This window comes from Maylandia zebra, linkage group LG8 (assembly GCF_041146795.1).
Source record: "Maylandia zebra isolate NMK-2024a linkage group LG8, Mzebra_GT3a, whole genome shotgun sequence".
Taxonomy (NCBI): domain Eukaryota; kingdom Metazoa; phylum Chordata; class Actinopteri; order Cichliformes; family Cichlidae; genus Maylandia; species Maylandia zebra.
In genome coordinates this window covers 25,077,421-25,101,592 of record NC_135174.1, presented here as the reverse complement: position 1 = coordinate 25,101,592, position 24,172 = coordinate 25,077,421, and the positions used below count along the sequence as shown (strand labels likewise).

Below are 24,172 nucleotides of genomic sequence, written 5' to 3'. Positions count from 1 at the left end.
TTCCTAATGCTCTAGACATGTGTGTAGATCCAGAGCATTATAATAACCTCACAGAATAATTATAATGCTTTCATCATAATCATTGATACGTTCCAAAAAGTATAAATTTACAGATGACAAAATATTCCATAATAGATTAAACTGTACTACGAGTTATACTTGATAGGACTTGGGGAATAATGAAAGTAAAAGTAACATCAGTTGTATTTACTTCACTTAACCCTCATACCTCTATGTCTTTGCTTCTGGCCACCTCCTCAAAGTTCTCCTGCTGCTCCAGGGTTTTATCCACCTTGTCATCCGTCATACAGAAGCACCTCAGGCTGGACTCCACTGAGTCATTCATCTTAGCAAACACCACAAACTTGGCCATGTAGGGCACACAGATCAGCTCCCTGTAGAGCTGTGTGGCCAGGCCCACCGTCTCTGGTATCTGGTGGCAGTCTGCTAACCAGAACCTGCACAAGAAGCAAGTAAAGTGATCAGTGTTTAAGACAGAGATTAATATATGCATAAATATAAACGTATGACTTGAAAAATTGATCTCACCTGGCAGAAACATTAGTGGTGAAGGAGACACAGTCATTCACAAAGGTGAGAGGAGTTGTGCCTGTGATGTCTTCCCACTGTGCTGGTGATGTACCACCTGGCAGATAATTATCCAGATAAAGTTTAGGAAAAATCAGGCTCTTCTTTATGTCTATTCCACTTTCAACTTGACATGCTTTAAGACATGTAAGATGCAAATGTTATTAAAGTATTGGATAATTACCTAAATGCTATTCATTCACTTTTTGTTAGAAAAATGTGAAATATGATGTTGATCTCAAAAGTTTAACATTTCACAGAAATGTTCATTCTCACTGTGAGTTTTACATTGCACTTATATTACAAATATACATTTGCATATCTAATATTACAAATATCAGATCGGAGAGTCTTGTTTGCTCTAGCAGCCACCGACTAAACATCTACCACGGGTTGTTCATGGCTGAGATATTTCAGAGTTACAGTTAGCACAAGTGGCTTTGCTAGTTAGGTCAGAATTTAAAAGGGCGGTTGTCACCAAGTTTAAGCATTGTGTAGCATGTTAAAAGTAGTAAGGAAGGAAGGAATGGGCCTTACTTACTTAAAACAGGTCACAGACCAGAATTATTACACTAATTTTAATCGACAAGAATGTAAAGTAATGAAGCAATGTCCTGTTCTACAATGTTTCTAAATGGAAATATCTAATTCAAACAACAAAGACACGATTTTGTGTAATAATTCTCATTAACAATAAAGAAACATTATTTCAGGAGAAATGCTGACTGGCCCAAATGTTGTTACTTTCAAATATTTCTTCTCTTGGCATCTAAAAAACACATATACCTGTGATGCTACAGAGAAGGCGCAGGGAGGGAGTATAGTCTCCTTTGTAGCCATTTGTAAGCCCCTCCCCTGAGAGGGGCGGGACTGGGATTGTCATGGTGATTGGTTTATGGAACTTCCTTCTTCTTGGCTCCACAGTAACAATGGGGCTGAAGGTTGCTCGATTACCAAGGATTTTCTTCACGGCCTCATCAGGTACTGGCTGAGCCTGGGATAGCAGAGCCAACAGGGAAGGAGGATTTTGTTGTTTTATTTTTGTAGCCTTACTGTACATATATAGTACTGTGTGTGATTTTGTCTATACATCATAAACTCTTGCAGTTAAACTGAAAAAGCAAATGTTTACATCTCTCAAACTCACCTGCAATCCAACCTTGATTTTCTTGGTTAGTGCTCCCTCTGGAAAGGAAGCCTGAACCAATGGGACGCTGCGACTGCACAGAGTCCCGCCCTCTGGTCCCATCTGGTGCGTCTCTTGTCTGATACGAGACACTACTGCAAAGTATTGCGGGAAATCCTTGGTGATAATGCGGCAGATTCTCTTCCTCTCCAGCTCGTTGGGACTGTCCAGTTCTACAGGGAATGAAAAGAAATCAAATAAATGAAATGGGGGAAAAAAGGGAAAAAACGACCTTATGGAGTAAACTTTAAAATCTTTAGTTATTTCACTGACTACAAACACAAGCGCAGTCCCTCAGTATCACATTCTGTAATCACAAAAATGTGCACTTACAGACTTACAAACACTTACAGGCATTTTTCAGATTAAATCCCAGAATGATCTTAAAATCTTGAAATATTTGCCAATGTATGTTCGCTGTACTAGAAGTAGTCTGTGATCAAGCTCGTTTGATGTTTTATCTGATTTCTATGCAATTTAATCAGGTCATTTACTCCATGTGAATTATTTTTGGGTTTCCTCCAAATTAAGCCAAGTATCTCATTATTCGGCACAGAAATCAACCTGTTTGTCATACATATTTTACACGCGCTCCAATCAGCTTGAGCCAGTTATCATCAGGGTGTTGCTTCAGTTTATTTCAGTGTTTGCTCATTAATGCGCTAACTTTTACCACAGCTTGCTCTAAAACAGAAACTGAAGTACTTGTGGTTTAGGTGTTTAGTGCTGCAGATGCTAGCATAGCGAAACAAAGTTAGAACACTTTTTTCACCTTCGTCCATGCCATTGAGGAGCTGATTGAGGTCGTCAGTCTTGCAGTCGTACAGATGCTCCTTCCAGGTTTCTCCGTTCTCACTGCGCAGCAGGATCAGCTCTCTCTCCTGGCCCCGCATCGAGCCAAAATGAGGGATCTCCACTATCACAGGCCTGGTAAGGTATATGTCGAGGAAATATCATTGTTTGACTTTGACTGATTGGCATGACAAGTAAGTATGTAAGCCAAAACGAAAGATACCACTCTACCATTTGTTTTTAGGAGCTGGGGCCTCTTTTCTAAAATGGACTGATAGTAAAGTCATAGTAAAAATCTAAAGTAAACACAAAAACCACACATTTCAGTAGTAACTTGAAATGTAAGGCTGATGAGCAAATTTTCTCTAACTTGATGTAAAGGGGTTTCTTAAAAATCATGTTGGGCTATTGCAGTTCAAGGCACATAAGTGTTCTGAACTTTATACATCTCTGCTTCTGTCCAAACTCTTTCATGTTTGTTTTTTGTCAATTCACGATTTGATCCATAAAATAACACAAGATGCCTGGCTTCAGTCTGCTTTTCCATTCCTTAACCAACACCTGTTTGTGGAGAAATTGCACATTCATTTAGATTGCTGATTATAATCACTGATTTCAGATGCTTATGTTACAAATGTGATTCTTAGAACCCACTTAGGCAAAGTTATTTTTTATGCTCAAAGTCATTCATGAATCAAATGACAAGCCCTCAGGAAAGACGTTCCACATTTTTTTTAAATAAGGGCCTTTATCGGAGCAGCTGGGAGAGCAGACAGTGTAGTCCTCTCTTATAAGAATGGTGAGGGAAGTTTGTGCTAGATTAATTTAAATCTAAACCTGAACGACAAACGATGACAGAGTTTTCAAATGACAACTCTTTAAGAAGATACTACGGTATTCATGGTATTCAAATAAAAAGTATTACCAAATTTACACAAAGTACAAAGTGTGGAGACACTGATTTTAATAACATACAGTCGTGAATGAAATGTGGTTCTGCTGATGAGAGTGAAGCGTCATAATCACTGCGGCGGCCATGCTGCAGGGTCGATGGGACGTTCAGAGTGAATTTGCACGACTTGACGAGACAGATGATGTCATGATGTAATGAGGGGAGGGAGGAGAAAGCTGCACAGCCCTTACTTAAACAAGGCATGATAGCAACACAAGAGAGACACATGAATATGCACTACTCTCAGAGTAGGCAGTAGAACTGAAGAGTAAGTTTAAAGTGAAGCTGTCTGAGTAAGTATATACATTAAAAATGAAATAGAAAAGGTTTTTGGTTTTTTTTGAATGTCCTGTTTTCTCAATCAAAGAAGAAAGAATTCACTTTCATAAATTTGAGCCAGCATTAGAGACAAACTGAGCTAGTTGAAAGACACAAGGAGCAATTATTGCAGTCGCACCTCAGCGCACTGTAGGTACGATAAGTCACCTGTCCCAGAAAACTAACAGGACTGCTTCAATTTTGAGAAAAAGAAACTTTTGTAAAGGTGAAATCATGTGCTTTAACTACTGTGCGTGGCTTCAATTTTACGTTCATAAAGCTCTATAACTCTGTGCTGATAAAAGCACCAAAAAAGCAATAAAATAAACACAAAATACTAATAAAAACTAGGAGTATGATGGTGTCACAGCAAGAAAGTCCCGGGTTCAAAGCTGTTGGCACTTCTAGGGAAACTTTGCATGCTTTGTTTCTTGTGCCATAAAAGACAAAACATGCAAGGTTACTGCTGGCTATCATGGTCATCGGAAGAAAGAGTTTTTCTACATAGTAAAGTTGACTTGATACAAGTGGATACTATTGATCCACTGCTATTGGATACTGTCCCTGAAACCATGCAATACAGCTCCTTCACTAGGTTTGTATGCTTTTCATTATGACCATTCTTCATTTCCCTTTTAGGGCTGATGAATAATTTGCACTTTCTGGTGTATTTTCTTTGGTAAAGTCTTTCTTTTTATGGTAGATTACATTCTATTACTGCCTACCTCAGTGGATGTTGAAAAGGGTTTTTTTCTTAACCATAGAAAGGATCCTGTGATCATCCACAAAACTTGTCTTCTCTGGATGTTCAGGCCTTTTTATGCTGCCGAGCTCACTGTTTTTTGTTTTGGCAGCTCAAATTTGTCCTTTTTTACTTGCATATAAAGCTTCAAATGTCACACTTGGATTTAAGTCTAGATAAGACACCTGATTAATTTTTGAAGACATAAAACACGTATAGCACACAACTGTGCATTAAACTGGATTTAGTTCCCCCATGGTTGAAGTAATACTTTGATCAGGCCCTTTAACTAATCCTGAAAGTCTGGTTGGGTCTTCGTTTGGCTTCATTTGTTCATTGAGCTTAACTCAAATGTACTGTTGGACATACAGAGTCAAAATTGAATGTTGAGGCACCGCTTTAGGATCTTAACCCTGCTCACATAAAAATGTCATCAGTATAACACTTTCTACTGAGAGCTTTTGACATTAATTATATAAAATTATCGTGAGATGACATAAAACTGATAACAGTAGTCATGAGAAGCAGAATGATGCTTGGCTTCAGGGAAAAAAAGGCTCATGCCCAACAAGCGCAGTCCAGTCCAAGCAGCCAATCAAAACCTTTACATTCAGTGACGTCAGAGGCCCACTGAGAGCTTCTGAAATTAAAAAAAAATACAATGATATATAAATGAAAGTGGCAGAAAATTAACTGTAATGGAGTTCACAGTTAAACTGTGTAGTTTTAGGAAGAATTTGTATGCAAAAACTAATTTCTGCCTGTTAAGTCATTGAGGCTATTACAAATCAGCTGCTGGTTGACCCATCTTCCAACTATATTGATTATTTCTTCCCAAAACTACATGGCACCCATACTGATGCTGTAACCTATCAAATCAAAGTCAACAGAGATGGGTAAAATAAACCATCAGCATGAATCAGCCTCGGTCATGTTGTTTCCTTTGGGGAGGTGGGAAATACAGGAGAAAGGGGAGCAGGGAGGAGGGAAAGGGGTGCTATGTTTGGTTCCTACCCAATAAATCTAGTTCCTCTGGGTCCCAGCTGTAGCACGGGACAAACCAGGCTCTCGCCTTCATTAAGGGCTGGCAGCTTTCTGGGGAGATGTAGTTTACTGTGTCCGCAAAATAATGAAACACACATACACACAAAACACACACTCGCAAAGTCAGTAAAAACACACACACACACCACCGACTTCTATTTCCGTATCAGTAATAAGCTCTTTTATCAGTAACAACATCTTATTTATTGTTACAGGTACAATTAGTGGCATCAGTAATGGCAACAAGCGACAGAGGCAATATTTGTTGCCTGTACATCACAGATTTCTTTATTTTAACCATATCTCATGAGTTATGCAGTAATATGAGTAGCAGATGGGGCAATAATTAGAAATTTTTCAAGCAAAAATAGCAACGAATTCCTGGTGACAGCTTCTCAATGGGAACAAATGCTGCTACTTTCTGTTTTATAATACATGGAAATTAAACATTTCAGCCTCTTAAACCATATTACACAAGTTGTTACAGACCGCAGTACAACCAAAATTACTGTGAGAGTGCGAAATGAACTTGTTGCCTTCGAGATTGTTGCTTCAAAGACATGGACCTAGTTAGTTACTGTCTTCAAAGCCACATTGGTGCATCAAGACAGCAATAAAATGGCAATAAAGTGTAGCCAGCCTGCCATCGGTTTGCAATCGAATGAGGTCAAGCTGGCAATCACTGCACATGCATTCTGTTTAGGATAACGCAATAATTAACTGTGAAAAACCAAAGCAAATTTCAAATCTGTTGCCTTTCATTGCAAATCTGTTGCCGTCTACATACATAGAAATTCACATCGAATGCTTACATTCAGAGATCTACAACAAAAATCCTGAAATGTCTCCACAAATAGTTACACAGTTGTTGCAGAATTATAAATTAACTGCAAAATAAAAAACAAGTGCCCCCAATTTTCACATTTGTATAAAATATAACCAGAATTGGCAACCAGCTGAGTTCAGTCCCCTACTGCAAACGAGTCAGGCCGAAAAAGAAAATCATCACCAGGCAACCGCAGGTTTTAACACTAGTGTGGCCAAGCTATTATTGACTCAGTACTGCCACGTGCACCATAAGGATTCGTTTATATATATCCTCAACTGGTTTAAAAGTGTTTAAAAACAGTTGCTAAGTTTACTATTTTTTAAATTATTGATAAAGTTTCTGAGATAATACAAATTGCAAGAAGAGGTTGCACTGTTAAAACTTGAACCGGGCTGTAGAGGACTGGTTTGGCAAACAATTCTGCTAGAAAAATCATAAGTCCAGTGGTGTAATTGTGTGTTCGTCACTGATTCTGTGGACTAACCACAAGGCCCCCCAGACTTTAATCAATGTAATGCCCGTTTTCATTTTACATCTGTCTAATTAACTTGTGTAGAGCATCAGGTTTATGGAAAACCTACTCAGTTGGGACCCAGATACACAGCTGTTATTTCCCTGCACTTTGGTGCCATTTTGTGGCTGTTATAACAACTGGGAAACACATCATGCAAACAAAGCTTCGACTGCCATAAATCAAATGGATTCAATTCTTTGTTGAACTTCCAAACATTTAGTTTTGAACTTATTACTTCCATCTCTTCCGTGTGATTTTGAGAAGCGCTTCTAACGAGTTAATCATCTTTTAATGCTGCATGGCTTAACGCTACATGTTGACTTTAAACCAGCATAAGACCACCGTTTTGGAGCAATTAAGAAATAATAATAATTTTCAGTTTTTCCCATGCTGATTATGTGGAACAACCCAAAATTGCACAGCTATACACTTGCCTAAAGCGCTCTCAATCATATTCCTTGATGTTAAGGTGGTAATACAGTTCGGGGAGAGCCATGTTCTGTGCCTTGTGTCTGGTTTTATGAACTCCAACTTGTGATCCTATTTGTGCGTTTGGCGTCATCCTAAACAAATATCTTGATATATGCTCTATTGAAATCCCATCATATTCAGCAGTATTCTTTCAGAATATTTGAGTTGTCTTGCAGTTTGGACCAAGATACACAGCTGTTAGCCGTCTTTATCAAACAGGCAGTCATTTTTTTAAAATCATACTAAAACTGTAACTGCTGAATTTAAAAAACTCCTCACATGCAATACAGCTATACATTAAAACCAAATTATGGCTACATATTTACATTACAATATTTACTCTTAAACATGTTGCAGTCATTACTAATGTTGCCTTTACTTTGCCAAAGGGGAAACACTGCTTACTTGGGGGTGAGCAGACTACAACAATAAGACTTGTACTGCAAATATTACCCCTAACATGCACATATACACATTCACACTTTCCAATATAAACGCAGGTGGCTGGAAATGGCAATGGCAAGAAGCAGAAGGAAGGAAATGTCAAGATACAGAACAAAGGTGCACAAAAATAAGCCGTTAAGCAACAGCAAAAACAATCTCAGCGATGTTTAAAAAGAAGGTCTTACCCAAGGAACTGCGCTCCTGCGGGACCGACCTCAACAAGTCTGCTGGCCAGGCCTTCTCCTTCCACCATCGGGGGAGGCGACGCCAATTTGTGCCTCTTCACCAGTCGACACGTGATCCGGGTGGGTGCTGTGCACTTTCTGGGCGGGATGATGATTCTCATGCCGTTGTGACGGCTTCCTCTCATGGAACCACCCCTGGCGTCGACCATGAAGCTGACCAGGAACCTGACGGAAAGTAAAAAGTAGGAAGAGCCGGAAAAAGAGGGGGAGAGACGTAGAGTGACAGGAGAGAGAGAAGAAGGGAAACGGAGTGTGCAAAGATAAGAGATAAAACAAAGTGAAGAGAAAAAGAGATAACCAGAGAGGGCAAGTAAAGGGTAAAGAAAAGAAATGGAATAAGAAGAAAAACAAATGTTGGTTTATCAGCTGTACTGATGACCAGAGAGGAGCTTTAGTCGAGGTCCCATGCTGTGATCTTCAAAACACTGACAAAGTAAGTGTGAGTAAAAGGGAGAAAGAGAGGTGAACAAAGAAGAAAAAACAAAAATGTACAGAGGTTTCTGTGCTGGCTATGACTGAAGTTGAAAAAATAAAATAAGAACAAAAACAGCTTTGGCGTGTAGATGTCGCAAATTTGGTAAATCCATTTACAGAAAGTGAATGTTTTTGAATTATGTAAAAACTAGTCGATTCCATAGGATGTCAGATTAAATGTTTTATTGGGCTTTTTTTGTAATGATATATAAATTCGACAGCCAGGACACCAACACAGGAACCTCCAGTGTGTCTTGCCTTTTTACCCACATTAGAAGGTAGCGTACCTCTGTGTGCAGCTCATTTAACTCAATCAAGGAACTTATAAGTCACACACACAGACGCACACCATGCAATACTGTAGCTAAAATGTGGTGTTAGTTTTTATGTTATTTAACAAACAGCACATGAATTGTTGCTTTAACAATATGCTTGAAGGGGATCTGTTATGTGCTTCCTTATTTTCTGTCATACATACACTCCAACTGTCATCTATACTCATATTAAACACAGCCAAAGTTTCAAGAAACGTTTCAGTCAGTTTTTTCTACTCTTGGCCCTGCATGACGCCATAAAGAGGGGCGTGTATGTGAATAAAGCCCCGCCCACCTGCTGTTAAAATCCCCTGCTAACAATTGGCAGCCAATCAAAGAGAGAATGCTTAAATGGAGAGGGAGAGACTCCACAGAGAGCCAGCGTAAGATTCATGCAAAACTATTCTAGCAGAGTCCAAGAATAAAATACTGAGCTGGGTTCACTGTCACATTATAAACCAAACTGACGCTTTTACTGAGTTTCAGTTTTAACATTTTGATCTACAATGACATATCTGCCATGTTTTTACTGACTATTTAAAGCTAATCCTGTGATTGTCAAGACAGTAGAGGCTTGCTGCTGGAGAATGCAAAAACCATAACACATGGCTAAAGCATATGTCAGCAACATTAAATTTAAAAGTCACATTCGGTCAGATCTGGCAACACAGACTCTTTCAGATCAGTTAGAAACTCAAAGATTTTCTCCTAACAAACAGGAAGGAATAAATACAGGGATAACAGTCCGAAACACTTTACGTCAAGTCTGTAACAACACAGGGTGAGAACAGCAAACACAGATGTTATGAGTGAATATAAAAGGGAAGGTGCAATGTCATCGGGAAATAAAATAAAATAAAAAAAGGTAGTGGTGGTGATAAAAAGAAGGCAACCAATCACAGTCAATCACCTGCTGTCGTACTGCGGGAGCGGAGAGGAAAAACTGCAGGATGGACGACAAAGCAACGCAGGAGTGACAGGTCAACCACAGAGCTTTGTAATCGGAAATACAGCTGAGAAGATCATTATTAATGAACCCCAAGTTAAAGGAAGAATTTGAGGGAAAACTGTGGGAAATAGTCTTAATTGCTGTTTTGTGGAGATTAGAATGAGGAGATTGTCTTCTTTATTCGTTAAACAGCCAGCAGCCAATTACATCACACAGGCAAAAGAACTGTATTTTTGTCTTTATACGGCTTTAACATAGGTGATATAACATGTTGATAATCAAGCTTTAGAGCTGCCTGTAGGTGGATTTTCCACTGGACAGAGCCAGTGTAGCAGTTTCCCTCTCTCCCATCTTTGCACTAATCTAAAGATAACCAGCTGCTGGCAGTGGCTTCATTCCCCCCCCCCCAGTCTTCTTCTCTAAATCTACCCTTGAAAGGCAAATTTCCACCATTACCAAACATGTCAAATAAAACTTTGTTTAAAATATTGCTTTATCTTCCTTTACTTAAGTAACAGATATAATTTAAGTAATCCTAACTTAACAGTTTATCCATTAAAGACAAGTAGAGAAAAAGTAATGCCTGATGAAGCTATACGCTGCCTGACCAAAAACACTCACCACCTGCGTTTAACCAAGCAAATACGTAAGAGTCTTCCATAATATGTTTAGATTGGAAACAGGTTAATTATCTCTAAGTGATGCAGTGAGTAGCTTCTCATTTCTCATGCAAACACATTGTAAGACATGTTTCAGAAGAGTCAAACAAACTGTAGTCCTATCAGTGAGGCTAATCAGAATTAAAGGCTTCAGTTTAATAAGGAGTATAAAGATTGGACTCTGTAAATAAATCTATGTGGTAAATGTGGACAGGATGAGTCCAGTTTACCCTGCTCCAGAGTGATGGGGGCCTCAGGCACCAGGAGTAGTTGATGAAGCGATATACCCATCATGCCTTGTGCTTGCTGTGTTATAATCTAGGGTTGCTTTAGTTGGTGATATCTGGTTTAATATATGTTATATACCCCAGAAATGAGGTCAGCTGAATACCTGTATATACTGAATGACCACATTTTTTAAACAGTGCATTGTTTCTTCTCTGATGGCATATTCTAAGATAACAAATTGTAAAAGAGTGGTTCAGTCCAGGCCTTAGAAACTTGGGATGTGCTTTACGCAGTGGTCTGATTTTCACATAAACAAGGCGAAGTTTTGATAAAAAATTAATGCAACTATAATTTTTTTTGGCCGGGCAGTGTACGTAACTTTCAAACGAGTCCCTTAATGGGCAATTAACCAAGAGGTCAAGATTACCTGTTACAGCTGCTGCGAGAGACAATGAGTTATGTGACCTTCAAATCAAGGTGAGGAGGAGCCAACTTTCCAGCTTTACTTTGTTGTGACTAAAAGTTTCTTTTTAACAGCAGTTTCTAGTTACACCTGTTTGTTATTAATGTTTGATTTTTTTTTAAATTACAGAAATCCTCGAAGTATTAGCTTTAAAGACTTAAAAAGGGTGAAGAAAAAATGCTGCATGTATGAGCTGCCTTGTCAGAGGGAAAGAAAATGAGACTCAGCAAGAAGAACAAACAGAAAACACACAATAAGCAGAAGGAGATGATGACAGTCACTTCATCCTTTCCTCTAAAGGGTATAAAACTAGTAAGCCGTTTTCCTTCCTCTCCTTCCACTTTTTCACTCCATCTTTGTGATTAAGTCAGATATTTTCCCTTTTTACTCCCCCCACTCTTTCCTCCTGTTCTTATCCATTCACATTTTCAAACATGCTTACCCAGAGTGTATTGGTGAGGACACTAGGTTGACATTATCCAGTGCATCTGCAGTCCAGCTGTACCTCCTCAGAGAGTCGCTGTCAAAGTCCTTAGCCGCTGCCAAATGCTGTGGAGAAGACAACAGAGTCAGTGCAATTCACGAGTGTGTGAAAATCTAAGCTAACTTCTCCTTTTAATGTAAAGACTTGCTTTTGCACATGCAAGGCTAATAGTGTGGAGGCTACAGATTTTTCAATATTCCTTATTTAATGTCAAAGTTTAGACGGGGATCACTAGTTTTGTAGATATTTCTTGCAAATTTATGAATGAGTCATAAAATAATTTCTTCACGAGAAAGACAGCAGCAGATGTCGCTTAGCGTAAAAAAAAAAATCAGGAGATGTTACATTTCATTAGAACACAAGCTGTCAAAAACATCTTGATGACATTCAAAACGAAGCTCGGAGTAAAATGCAAATGAAAAATCACCACATTAAGGATCAAAAGAAAAAACAGACATCAGATGGCAGAAAACAAGCGACTAAAAATGTTTACAGACAGACAGATGCACTGACACCAGGCCCGTTGTGTCATCAGTCTGAGGATGCTCTTGAAAGATTCAGATTCACTATTTATATTCCAGATGTGCACCAATATGACATGTCAAGTTGAAGGCCATGCTTCAAACAGGAAATTAAAGCTAAGATTTTAGAGTACTTCTGAAAACTCGCTCACATTTAATGAGGAAAAAATACTTGGAGTATTATATTAATCTCCAAATTGCTACAGAAAAACGGGGAGTGACAAAGACACAGAGTTTGGTTTTACTTATCCAAGGCACATGGATAAGTAAAAACAGGGAGGCTACTCTACTAAAACACTGTAAATACACGCAGTACGGTAACAACTGAATCCAACTGATGAAATAAGTGATATAAAAAAAGAAAAGTTAACAATGCTTTACACAACTAAATGATACCAACATGTGGAAACCCACTGACACGAAGAGTGCATAATGACTTCTACATCTACCTTATTGTGTTGCTCTACAATGAAAGACTTTTCCTTACGAAGCATCTGGAGGAGCGTTAGAGGAAACAAGTGGTTATTCAATTATTCAATAACTAGTACATCTTTACTCTCCAGTTACACAATCATATGTCCCAGTGTCATAAATTTGCAGATAGTCTCAGATGTAGGTTTTTTTTTTTTAAATTTCAGTTAAATAGACCCCACAGAGTTTTTGACCACTCTTTGTGCAAAGGAGCAAAGTTTTTAATTCAGAGTTAAACCATATTATCCAGTTCTGGGTCCAAATGCCCCTTCAGCTTGCAAAAGCAATCAAATATAAAAGAACCAGTCAGAGTTTCAAACAAAAGTCCAAATTATTTTTATCTAATAAAATTATCTGTTTTTTTGTGTAAATCTAGTAAAATGGTCAGTTGTGTTACAGTCAAGCATTAACTAAAAAAATAAAGGTTTGAAGAGGTTGAGTGGTGTTCAGTGGGATTTTTAAATCGACTGGAGGAGGATAGATAACCTCCACTGATATTATACATGATGGAAAAGGCGTAGGCCTGTTGTGTCAGCTACATTAGAGGCTCTACGCAGATTCAATGCAGAATTAAATTATGCAATAGCAACACGATAGCTAGCTGACATATAAAGATTTTGTACCATGTTCTGGCTGAAGTAATTCCCAAAGAAAAGAAAAGAAAAAAGCAAAACTGTTTAGCAGTTTTCAGCAGGTTTCAGCTTTTTTGTGGATAGCAAACCAAGTAGTTCAATGAGTCATGTTTGGTGCCAATTTTACATTTTAAGAAACAGAGATGCACATTTGCCACTGCTTATGCAAGAAAGACTTTACCTGTCACTTCACAGGCAAGCATAATCTTTATCCGCGCTGTCATTGAACTCATGGGTATTCTATGAACAAGTTTTACTTGAACTTCTTCTTCTTCTTCTTCTTAACCTTAAATGCTATTTTCTTGCATCTTTCAAGTAAGTGGGACATCACAATAATCCCTCTTAGATAGCAGCAGGTAGCACTAATCTCATTTCCTCTTTCAGTAAATTGTAACTCGATTGATCGTCTTTATGTCAGTGGCAACACAAGTGTAAGAGGATTGGTGTATTGCATAGCCTCTGGCACAGCACCAAGACACCTTGGTACATTTGGAGACAGAAGTGTGTCACTTGTGAAGTTAATGACCAGCGGATTACCGGCTGAGAGAATTAAACTAAGGGAGCAGCCAGCAAGAGGTATGAAGCATAGCACGAGCAGCTTCAAACTGATTTTTTGCTCCCACTAGAGTAGCTTTGCATGATTTGCAATTCATAATAATCCTTATTATATGAGCAGCCTCTCACTTCATCCAAAATCTGAAACTAGCTGATTCAGAGCCCATCACCCCTCCTTTAAGCCAACTTTATTGTGATTGGCTGCTCCTTGCAAACAGAAGATTTGAACAGCAGCTGGATGTGACTTTTATGTGTGATGTCCATATTAGGGACTTTGTGAAACAGAGTTTAGAGCAGTCTGGATTATTTGTAAATACACTGACCTCATTATTTGACACGTTGGCCCTGGTTATGTTAGAGATTAAACATTGTAACATGATTCATGTGACAGGAAATAAGAAAAAGCACAATAAGTCCACTTTTAAGACCCGAAGGTCCAGTCAGTGTACGTACCATCTCCTTACTCGGCGCCAGTATCTCCTCTATCATCATGCTGTCCCGTGTAAACGAGCTCCGGTTCAGCATGTTGGACCTATCAGAACTGAAGGAACGAAGGCTTGGTGTGGTTGTCGTAGTAGATTACCAAGACAACAGTCACAGTGATGGAAAGGGGAGGTGAGGAAGAGGAGGAGGTGGTGGTGGTAGGGGGGAGGGGGGGGGGGGGGGGCAGAGGGTAAAGGGGTATGAAAGTGAACAGAAAAAACAAAACAAAAAAAACAAACACAAACACATTAAATGCATGCAGCTTCCAGGAACCTGACTGTATGGCACCAGAGACAACAACAACCACAAGAAAACAGATTAAAAGCTGAGAGAAATGACTGATGTGTAATTTCGCTGAAGTGATTAAAAATCGAAATAAAAAATTTCAGATGCAGATGAGATTGTACTTCTGGGGCGATCAGTGTACAGTACTGGTATTTACCCATAATAATGACAACTTTGTTGATAATCAGCTGGCACTATTTTGACTCCTCATGTCTTTGTATACATCTGTCAGCTTGTGCAGGCTGTAATGTTGTTTGTGATGGGAGCTTTGAGACAAACTTTTATGAGGCAAATAAAAAGCATTCCTGAGCGATGACATGACGAATGTTTGCCTGCAACATCCCAACAGCAATTACATCAGTGCCATTAGCTTTATGCAAGTAAACTATTGTGAACCAATTAACTATCAATGGCAGGAAGTGCTCTACAGCACAACTCTAAGTGCTAAAATCACAAGGCTGTGGAAACCAAGAGCAGATGTGGCTGCAACAGATTTATTTTTTCATACAATTATCCAAAGATTTTACATTTATAGCTGGGAGTCCTTTTTCCATTCATTCCATTCAATTGATTAGTGTCTCCAGGACTCAAAAGTTATGTCCTCAACATATATTATTCCTGAAGAAGAAAAAAAAAAGTTTTATTTCAAATTGGTGGAATAATTTCGGGGGGATGTTAATAATGGATTGCATTTATATAGCGCTTTACAATTCCACTATTCATTCACTCTCACATTCACACACTGGTGGAGGCAAGCTACAGTTGTAGCCACAGCTGCCCTGAGGCAGACTGACAGAAGCGAGGCTGCCATATTGCGCCATCGACCCCTCTGGCCATCACCAGTAGGTGGTAGGTGAAATGTCTTGCCCAAGGACACAACGTCCGAGCCGGGGCTCGAACCGGCAACCTTCCGGTTACAAGACGAACTGCCAACTCTTGAGCCACGATCGCAGAGATAAATGTATATTGCATGAAACTGTGTACTAGTTAAACTAAAGGAAACTGCAGAACAAAAATGTTTAATGATCTTAATGAGGGCATAATTAGCAGTCTTGATTTTCTATAAAAAGCCAAAGATATGATTTAAAAAAAGACTGGACGATATCTGACTTCTGTTACAGCCCGTAGTTAAAGTCAGTCTTGTGTTGTGAAGCTATTCAGTACTGAAAGAGGTTCACTTGTCCTGTCCAAACAGCAATCTAAATAACATTAAATTCATTTGTACAGCTCCAACTTAAAATTTGAATACTTTTACAAGTAATTCTACTTCTAGCAATTTCTCATTAATGTTGCTCTGGGACTATCACTGCAACTGACCAAATTTATGCTGTCACAGCTTTGGAAATCAGGGAAAATAACTATAACAACTATAGTTACTATAGTAATAAAGTGCTACTCAACCTGTTTGCAGGGATTTATTTATTTTGGTTTGTTTGTTTTTCAGCTTTTTCAGCTGTGTCTCTGTGACATCAACCACAGAGGTGAAGTCCCAGAGATCTGCAAGAATCATTTTTTTCACCTTCGCCAGGTTGATGGTTTAAAATTGGACCTGATAAGCCAGGGGCGAAGGATCTAACTATGACACAGAATTGATTAACAGCGTGTTAATATATCTTTAGATGATAGATAATCCTCCTTCTCTCATTCTGATAATGGTCATAGTGCTATGATAATAATTTTATATGTTATGCAGCAGGCTTGAAACTTGCAGCTGAGCCCATAAAATCAGCAGGAAAGTGTTTACTGAGGTCGGAAAAATGGACGTGAATGCTGGCTTTAGACAGACCTCGATACAACAAAAGGATTTTTCTTTTACAGACTATGCTTGCAATGTTATGAGATGACAAAAATGTCACTTGGCATGGATTTGTTTCTTCCACAATAACATTGCAATTTCACATTGCGATTTGATTTTGGAACTACTTATCCACATGAAATCACATTTGATATCTTTATTACTGAGTGTTCAGTATATATTCTCTGAAAGTATTCAGGGATAAACTATTTGAGCCTAAACTGATGAAGGCAATAGCATCCTCATTGCCTACAGATATCAGTTCAGGTCCCTGGAAGCTTGATGGAGAAATCAAAATTATGCAAAGCTCCACCTTTGTGGAAAACCCACAAAGACCAAGATACAGTCAAACAGAAAAATAAACACCACTATTCTCTATAGCCAGCTGAGCGCTTTTCAACTGAAAGTAAGAAATCAGACAGAGATCACACAGGTGAACCACAGCAAACACACAGTGCCACAGAGTTAACAAAACTGGTCAAGATCATTGCGTTAGTAGTCAAATGTGTTAAACAAATATGGTCAATATGCATTACACTGAACCACAGAGTCATGATACTGATAGCAACTGGGGTTTAAGGGAGTGGGGAAGGGGTGAGATGGGGGAGGTATAGCGAGGCCTCGTCATGCCTTGAGTCTTACCTGACTTTCGGACTAACGTTAACAACGGACATGAGGAGAGAATAAAACATCATGAACAAACAGAGGAGTGGACAGAAAGACGAGAAGCCAGAGCACAGATGCAGGTTGGTACAATGATGACAAATGGCTGACTGCCTAACCAGCTGCCTGAAACTTTGTGCATGAGGGAGGAGTTGCAAATAGGGAGGTGTTAGAGTATTCCAGCTCTGAGATCTGAATGACCCTTAATCTCTGAGGAGAAACATGTGCCTCGATAGCTGCTAAATGCGCCACCATTCTCATCAGTTAGCTATGGTTTGCCTGCTTTTTGTTGCTCTGCGGGTATGAAGCACTTAGTTTTATTTGAGTTTTATCTGTTGTAGCTATAAAAAAAGGGGGAGAACAAAAAGACTGAAACCAAATAGCCCGTGTTTCAGGCCATGGAACCAAATCAGATGTTTGTAAAACTCCAAACATTCTAGAGCTGAGATGAACTGCACACAGATGATAATTCTCCATCTCATCACATTGAATAAGACTTTAAATCTGATCTATTCTTACAACAAACTTCCACTATTTTCATTGTACATGTAAAATGACAATAGAAGGCTATTTTATTCTATTCTTTCTAACAAAAAAAGATTGCTAAGTTGAAATTGGGGATCAGAATTTGTATTACATCAACCTCTAGTATCATAAATTATGCAGGATACTCATGTTCTGCTGTTAATATTATGAGGAAAACCTGGAAGGCACTTTCTAAAACTTTTTTATTTTTATAACATTTTTATTAAAATTTATTATCTTCTAGATGGACTGCACTGGAAGTTATTTGAACCAATTACTGCATGAGAAACCAGTTTGTTAAACTATCTCTAAGCTAGATTGGTCAAACACACACACACACACGCACGCACAGACATCACCCCTCAAACAGTGTGTGTTGATGTAACCCAGCACTCAAGGCCATGCAATCGAACGTGCTTCTAATTTCCTGTGGCTCAGCGTGCATGTGTGTCACGCTTTAGATATTCAATAACCCCTCCCTCTTCAGCCAGTTGCACAAGTGTCAATATTTTCATACAAGCATAAAGTTCAGCAGTTGCAGGGTGCAAACTGTAACCTCTGGGTGTGTTTGTGTGTGTGACATGTAGGGATCAGAATAATGGAAAGCTACATTGTTATTTAAAATCTTCTGACATACAAACAAGATCATTTCAACTTAAAAACCTGCAGCTCTGTGAGTTTATCCATTTTCTGTGTGCAAACTGTATTTTTAGATCATGAGGTATCACAAGATTTCTTGTGCTGTTAAAAGTAGTTCATGAACTCTGTTCTGATTAACACTGCAGTATCTAGTCAAGCAGTAACTGTGTCTGAAAAAGACCCATTAAATAAAGATAAAATGCACTACAAAAGAATAGATGACCACAAATGAAGACAAGCATCTGCCCAACTATTTTTCCATAAAAATCCATAAACTCGTGTGAAAGAGCAGTTTCTTGTTTTGTACTTGTTTTGTACTACGCCCATGTTTTTTCTTTTAGGTCTTTGCTGAAAAAGTTCCACAGCACACGTTATCTGCAGATCTTTGTAAAATATGTGGTATGAGAAGATTGGTGACGTAGTGATAGCTTGCAGCCACCTGACTGCTTGCAAGGAAGCTCTGTTTAAATCAATAAAGGGCTAATCAAGGGGCTAAGTCGGTTAGGTTGGTAATCGCTTTCTTCACAAGATTTTTTCACCTTTAACTAGTCTTTAAACCTTCATTCTTTTGCAAATACTCTACTATTTGTCTGTTCCCATGTCAGATATTAGGCTGTATAAAGAGACAAAGGTGATTCTGCCTGACACAGTGACTTGTCTAAATAAATTGCAACATAGCTACACCCTTTATCATCTATTTTATTCTAAATGCCACCATCACCAAGTTAATAGACCTAAACTTCCAGAGGAGACCATAAAATCATCATGAAAAGGTTTAGTGAGGTCATAATTTAAGTCAGAATTAAGGTCAGTTTCTTAATCTTTTTACAAACAGAAGAGTTGCACCTTGCTGGCCTTCAGCAAGATTGCACGTTTAAGATAGTTGTCTTCACATTTTAAACCCAGAAGCTATGCCTGGATCTATAAGAGTCGTGGATCTATAAATACTGCTTCTGGGAAAATGCTGAAACAAAACTACAACCGTGGTAATTTTTTTTTAGCCATGGAAATTTTATATTTTTGTAAACCTCCACATTTCTCACAGTCGGCAGCTGCAATGTTATGTATGTCATAACAACTGATGTTACAATGCTACATGTAGAAAACATACAAAAGCTAGGAACAGACACAGCACAAACACAAATTGCTGCATGTTATAGCATGTTACCTCTGAGATCGTGCCCCAATGCTGAAGCCCATGTAGCCGTCCTGAGGGAGTGAGTCGTCGCCCAGTTCCCGCAGATCCTGGGGGGCCATATATTTGTCCGTGTCCCCCGTCATCGCATCGTCACCTGGTGGTTTAAAACACAGAGAGCGTTAACTTTACAAAAAAGGTTCTGCATACATTTTTACTCTCGTCTGCAGAAGGTAATGCCAAAACTTTAAGGTCACAGTCTCTTCAATCAATAACTGCTTTCTGGGTTTCTTTTAGCAAGTTAGATCTTTAACACAAATCTGTGCTGCCCAGTCAGTTGGCCCTGTTTTTTATCATTCATGCAGACCAAAACACAAATGTACACACATACACACACACACACACACTGGCTCTTTTAGACAGATCAATGCAGCTTCTGCCTACAGGCTGTTTTCCAGTCCAGTTTTGGTTCAACAAACACAAACAAAAGTCCTGCTATCACTGAAAGCTTTTTGTCTCTGTCTCCTGGTGACAAAAAAATGGTTAACAGTAACAAGTGAAGCTTGGAAACAGCAAATAATTCCACTATCAGGGCCTACAAAACTAACTTTTATATCAAAATAAAGGTAAGTTTTCAGCAGGTTTAACTGACCACAAGAAGAAAATGCTTTCTCTACAGCCGAGCCCCAGGACATCATTGCAAGTATGTTGCAAAGAAGTGGTTAGAAACATACGTTACAGGTGTCGCAAGAAAACAGGTAGGAGCATGCTATTCCCCTCAGAGGTACAGTAGTTCCTATCCTACTGATGAACCTGTGACTGCAGAGTTAAAAAAGCGAGGGGAGGAGAGCAAGTGCATGCAGGCGGAAAAATGAGGGGAAAGAAAAGGAAGGCATTCCAACAACCACAAAGCAACAGAGACCCCCCCTCTCCTTCTCGTGTCCCCTCACCCCCTGCTGGTACAGCACCCCTCCCCCTAAACTTTCTCTCTCTTTCTTGCACACACACATATTCACAAACATTTTACAGACCCCATCTGGCCACATTCCAACCCATTCTCCGGGAACCCTTCTCATCTCAGCTTCAACATGAGCAGAAACCCCCTCCTCAGTTAGCCACAAACTCACCTCCTGCTTTAAAGCACTTCATTCAGCCACAAGTCCAGTTTGGAGGATTTTGCCCTGAACTAACTTTTCCTCGACTTGTAACCTCCCTTTAGCTCTCTGTCGCTCTCTCCTGCACACACTGTCTATCTTTCTTTCACAGCCCGGCACTCACACAAACAGATCGGCTTTCTCCCGCCTACCCACTCCAGGATTATCCAGTGTGTGTGTGTGAGTGTGTGTGTGTGTGTTTCCGAACAGACACCTAGAGCTCACTGCAAGACAGAAATAGTAAGTGGGTGTGTGACTTAGACTTAGCCGTCTAACACTGAAACTGGATGTACACATAGAGTGGAATGCACAAACTCTGTTTTCCTTAACTTCCAGTTCTCAATCTTGTGATTTCTATTCGTGCACTGGTTTGTTTACATATCATATTGTATGTCTCTTTAATTTCCAAAGCACGGCTGACTCTGTCTGCCCCCCCCCCTTTTTTTTTATCTCTCTTGCTTCTCCATGTAAATTCTTTGGTGTCAGTCACAAATGACCTCACTCATTCAGCTGCTTTGCATGTCAGAAAGTTGTAACTTTGCCACGTCTTTCCTGAATCAGATATTATGCAAATATCTAATAAAGAACTGGAACTTGCAGCTTGGTAGAAAATTGAAAAGCCATTCCAAGTCCAGCAAAATGTGCTGATAATAATGCAGAGGTTCTAGACTGCAGTATGGGCAGAGTGAGCTTTGGTGACTAAAAGCAACCTTCGCCAAATTTAGCTTAAGATTCTAACAATGTGACTTCTGCCACAACCCACATGAAAACAAAGGATGAAGCAATGCAGATTATACCGGTTGGCACTGACACCGAAGCATCTAGAGACACGAGGGAAATACAGGCATGTATTTATCTGTGCAACAAACCAATGTTGTACATTGTCATGGATAATGTGGATAATGCAAATTCTTCACTTGTATACACACTTTTTTAGATTCTAGTCAACAAAACCAATACTCAGTGTATCTGCAGTAGTTGCAATTCAACATGTTATTTTCATGAACATGTTTTCTTTCTACATTATCCCATTATTTTTCAAAGTATTCTGCTGACATGCCTGTTTGCACTTCTATGGACTGCACTGTTAATTTTCAAAAGGACAGTGTACTGTTTTAAAAACATTATCTTTTTTATTTTACCTCCAACCTTCCTGTCTTTTTTTGTAAGTGTTATATTATCCACAAGGCTGACAGTCAATGTTCTGGCTAGAGCCTGATGGATTTTTAAGATCAATACTGACACAGATTTTATCATATCATTTTGTAAAAGCCAGTATTCTGATATATCAGCCCTTTTTTTATTCAGCTACAAAACATAAACAGGTATTGCTCTGTTATATGTAAATTAATTGAAGGGTGTTTCTCCAGTCTTTACTTTTTAAATGTTCATTTATCAGCTAGTTTAAATGTTGGTACAGAAAGACTGTTAAATAGCTAATGCTGGCCAATAACACCGGCCCACTGATACACCAACGCCTGATTCTTGAACCTCCAAATTAATTCAATTTCAAATTTGCATTTTCTGCCCGTAATAGATGTGGAAGGGTTCATTTGAGGTAACATTTAGGCAGTAAACAGAATCTGACTTTGGAAAATCACTAGAGACTGTTTTCAAACTTTAGGGCCCTTGGCTATTAAGAAAAGCATCAAGTTTCTGTAATGCATTTTAAAGCCAAGAAGCAAATCTGTTCATGCTGACCATTTATGTGCCACATGTCCAAACACTTTCTATCTAAGGCTGTATTAAAAACTTGAAGCCCCCAGATAATTAAATATCGAGGGTTAGTGAACACAGAACTTTCCAAAACCACAAAAACACCTTTCACATAGTGGCTTTCACCCATATTGAAAAGTTGATAACAACTTTATGGTAACCACCTAACAAGACTACCCAATTTTAAAAACAAAACAAGTATATTTAAAAACAGCTGAAAAGCTACTTCTTGTTTGTTGGTTCCAGCTGTTTATGTAAGTTTTCTTTTGAGTTTATTACATACTTATTACATATATAGAAGTACTAGAAAGCCACAGTCTGTTTGCAAGCTTCTCCAAAGCATGAGAGCTGCACACACACTTGTAGCTCACTTCAGGGGCGATTTATAACCTGCAGTTTGGTAAAAGTTTGATTCTTTTTTTTCTAAAGTTTACTAAAGACTGCTTGGATGGCTACCCATAATTACTTGTTATAGCCTTCTCAAATTCTCAAAGGTACTATAAAGAAAACAGCTGTAAAGGAAACTCTGATCTCATGAGTTTTAGTACCTAAAAACTCGGAAACACTGACTCTTTCTGTTACTGTTCTGGGAACATTTGAGTGAAACTGGGAGGAGATCAATAATGCAAGTGACTCATCACAATGACAGAATGCCATCCCCTGAATACAGTGATAACACCAGCATTGTTGGGCAGCCCATGTCTGAAAGAAGGTTCTTATTTGCAGCCTATTAATCAGTTCTATTACATAAATGAACAGGTTGTCCTCCTTAAATGACAGGTTGCTATATTTAGCTATATTTACAATGTGAATCGGCAAAACTTCAGACAGGAATAAAGGGCCAAAGATGGAAAAAAGACATTAAAATCAGTCACTACATTGGTTATTGGTCATAAACTGAATACCGACATGCCGTGTGTATGTTTTACCCTTTAAATCCTTTAACCAACTTTAACTGACTTTACTGGTCTGGAAAATCTCTCACGAAGGCAAAGTTTACAAATTGCACAGGGGTCTCCTGATTTAGATCATGGATTGAGTGTGTTACTGGAGATGTTAAACACCATTCCTCCACTGGTATGCGAGCTTGAGAGTGTATATTTGTGCGCGTTGAGTTGCCCTCGTTATATTTTTAGATCAAAAATTAAACACGGACACACTGCTGAAGCTCTACAATCAAAACAAGCACTGCACAAAGTCAGCGTGAAGGCAAGTCATGCACATATGTATGAAATCTTTTTTTTTTTTTTTAATACCAACAAAATCACACACAGTGTTTAGTTGCATCAGTTCAGCTGTGCCAGTTCACGCTGGGTATTAGAGTTAGTTACAACAAGATCACTTTCGTTTGACTTACAGGAATAGCTGATGCAGATATTTCCAACATCCATTTCTGTTTAAACACAAGCAGAATCACATTTGACCATTTCTGTCTACATTTGGAAACACACAGTGTAAAAGATGGACCTAGCTTCCAGCTCTCAAAAGAGGAAACTATTTCATGACCAGTAGGGGGATGACTCTTTTCCTTGAAAAAAACACTTTTGGTTATACAAGTCTGCAGAGGTTTGCTGTGTAACATCATGTGCACCTTTCTCAAAACTTGTCCGTCCTAAAAACATGTGCATTTCCAGACTGGTTGGCAAGGGGTTCCTGGGGTTCCTGGTTGTAGCTAGGTGAAATCAGTCTCAAAGACTGGCGCAATGACAATGTTCTTGCAATTGCTTTCATTTCTAGTATATTGCCAAAGTCGTCTGTAGTTTGCACGGAAGATGCCAACTCGTCTGCATACACTTTGTAGTAAAACTTGACGGTCTCCGTTTTTTGCTTGTGGAGTTTCACTACCATCTGAAGAGTAGCTGAGTGTCTGCAGAGAAGTTGGTGTCCTCCAAATAATCTATG

The 24,172-nt window shown here is 38.9% G+C and overlaps 1 protein-coding gene across 4 annotated transcripts in view; it reads right to left on the bottom strand.

The window, feature by feature from the left end:
* The window catches only part of LOC101464804 (ankyrin-3), a 127,579-nt gene that overhangs the window by 29,609 nt on the left and 73,798 nt on the right, over positions 1–24,172 (bottom strand). For 2 of the 4 annotated variants that reach the window (XM_076887684.1, XM_076887685.1), the window contains exons 25-36: positions 23,628–23,663; positions 19,434–19,557; positions 14,329–14,431; positions 12,667–12,711; positions 11,655–11,761; positions 9,824–9,856; positions 8,066–8,290; positions 2,547–2,701; positions 1,736–1,947; positions 1,375–1,582; positions 550–646; positions 230–458 (exon numbers count right to left, since the gene is read on the bottom strand). In XM_076887684.1, coding sequence (XP_076743799.1) covers positions 230–458; positions 550–646; positions 1,375–1,582; positions 1,736–1,947; positions 2,547–2,701; positions 8,066–8,290; positions 9,824–9,856; positions 11,655–11,761; positions 12,667–12,711; positions 14,329–14,431; positions 19,434–19,557; positions 23,628–23,663 — 1,574 coding nt within the window. Of the gene's footprint in view, positions 1–229; positions 459–549; positions 647–1,374; positions 1,583–1,735; positions 1,948–2,546; positions 2,702–8,065; positions 8,291–9,823; positions 9,857–11,654; positions 11,762–12,666; positions 12,712–14,328; positions 14,432–17,080; positions 17,093–19,433; positions 19,558–23,627; positions 23,664–24,172 lie in introns of all 4 variants that reach the window. The other 2 variants (XM_076887683.1, XM_076887682.1) reach the window with 2 other exon arrangements.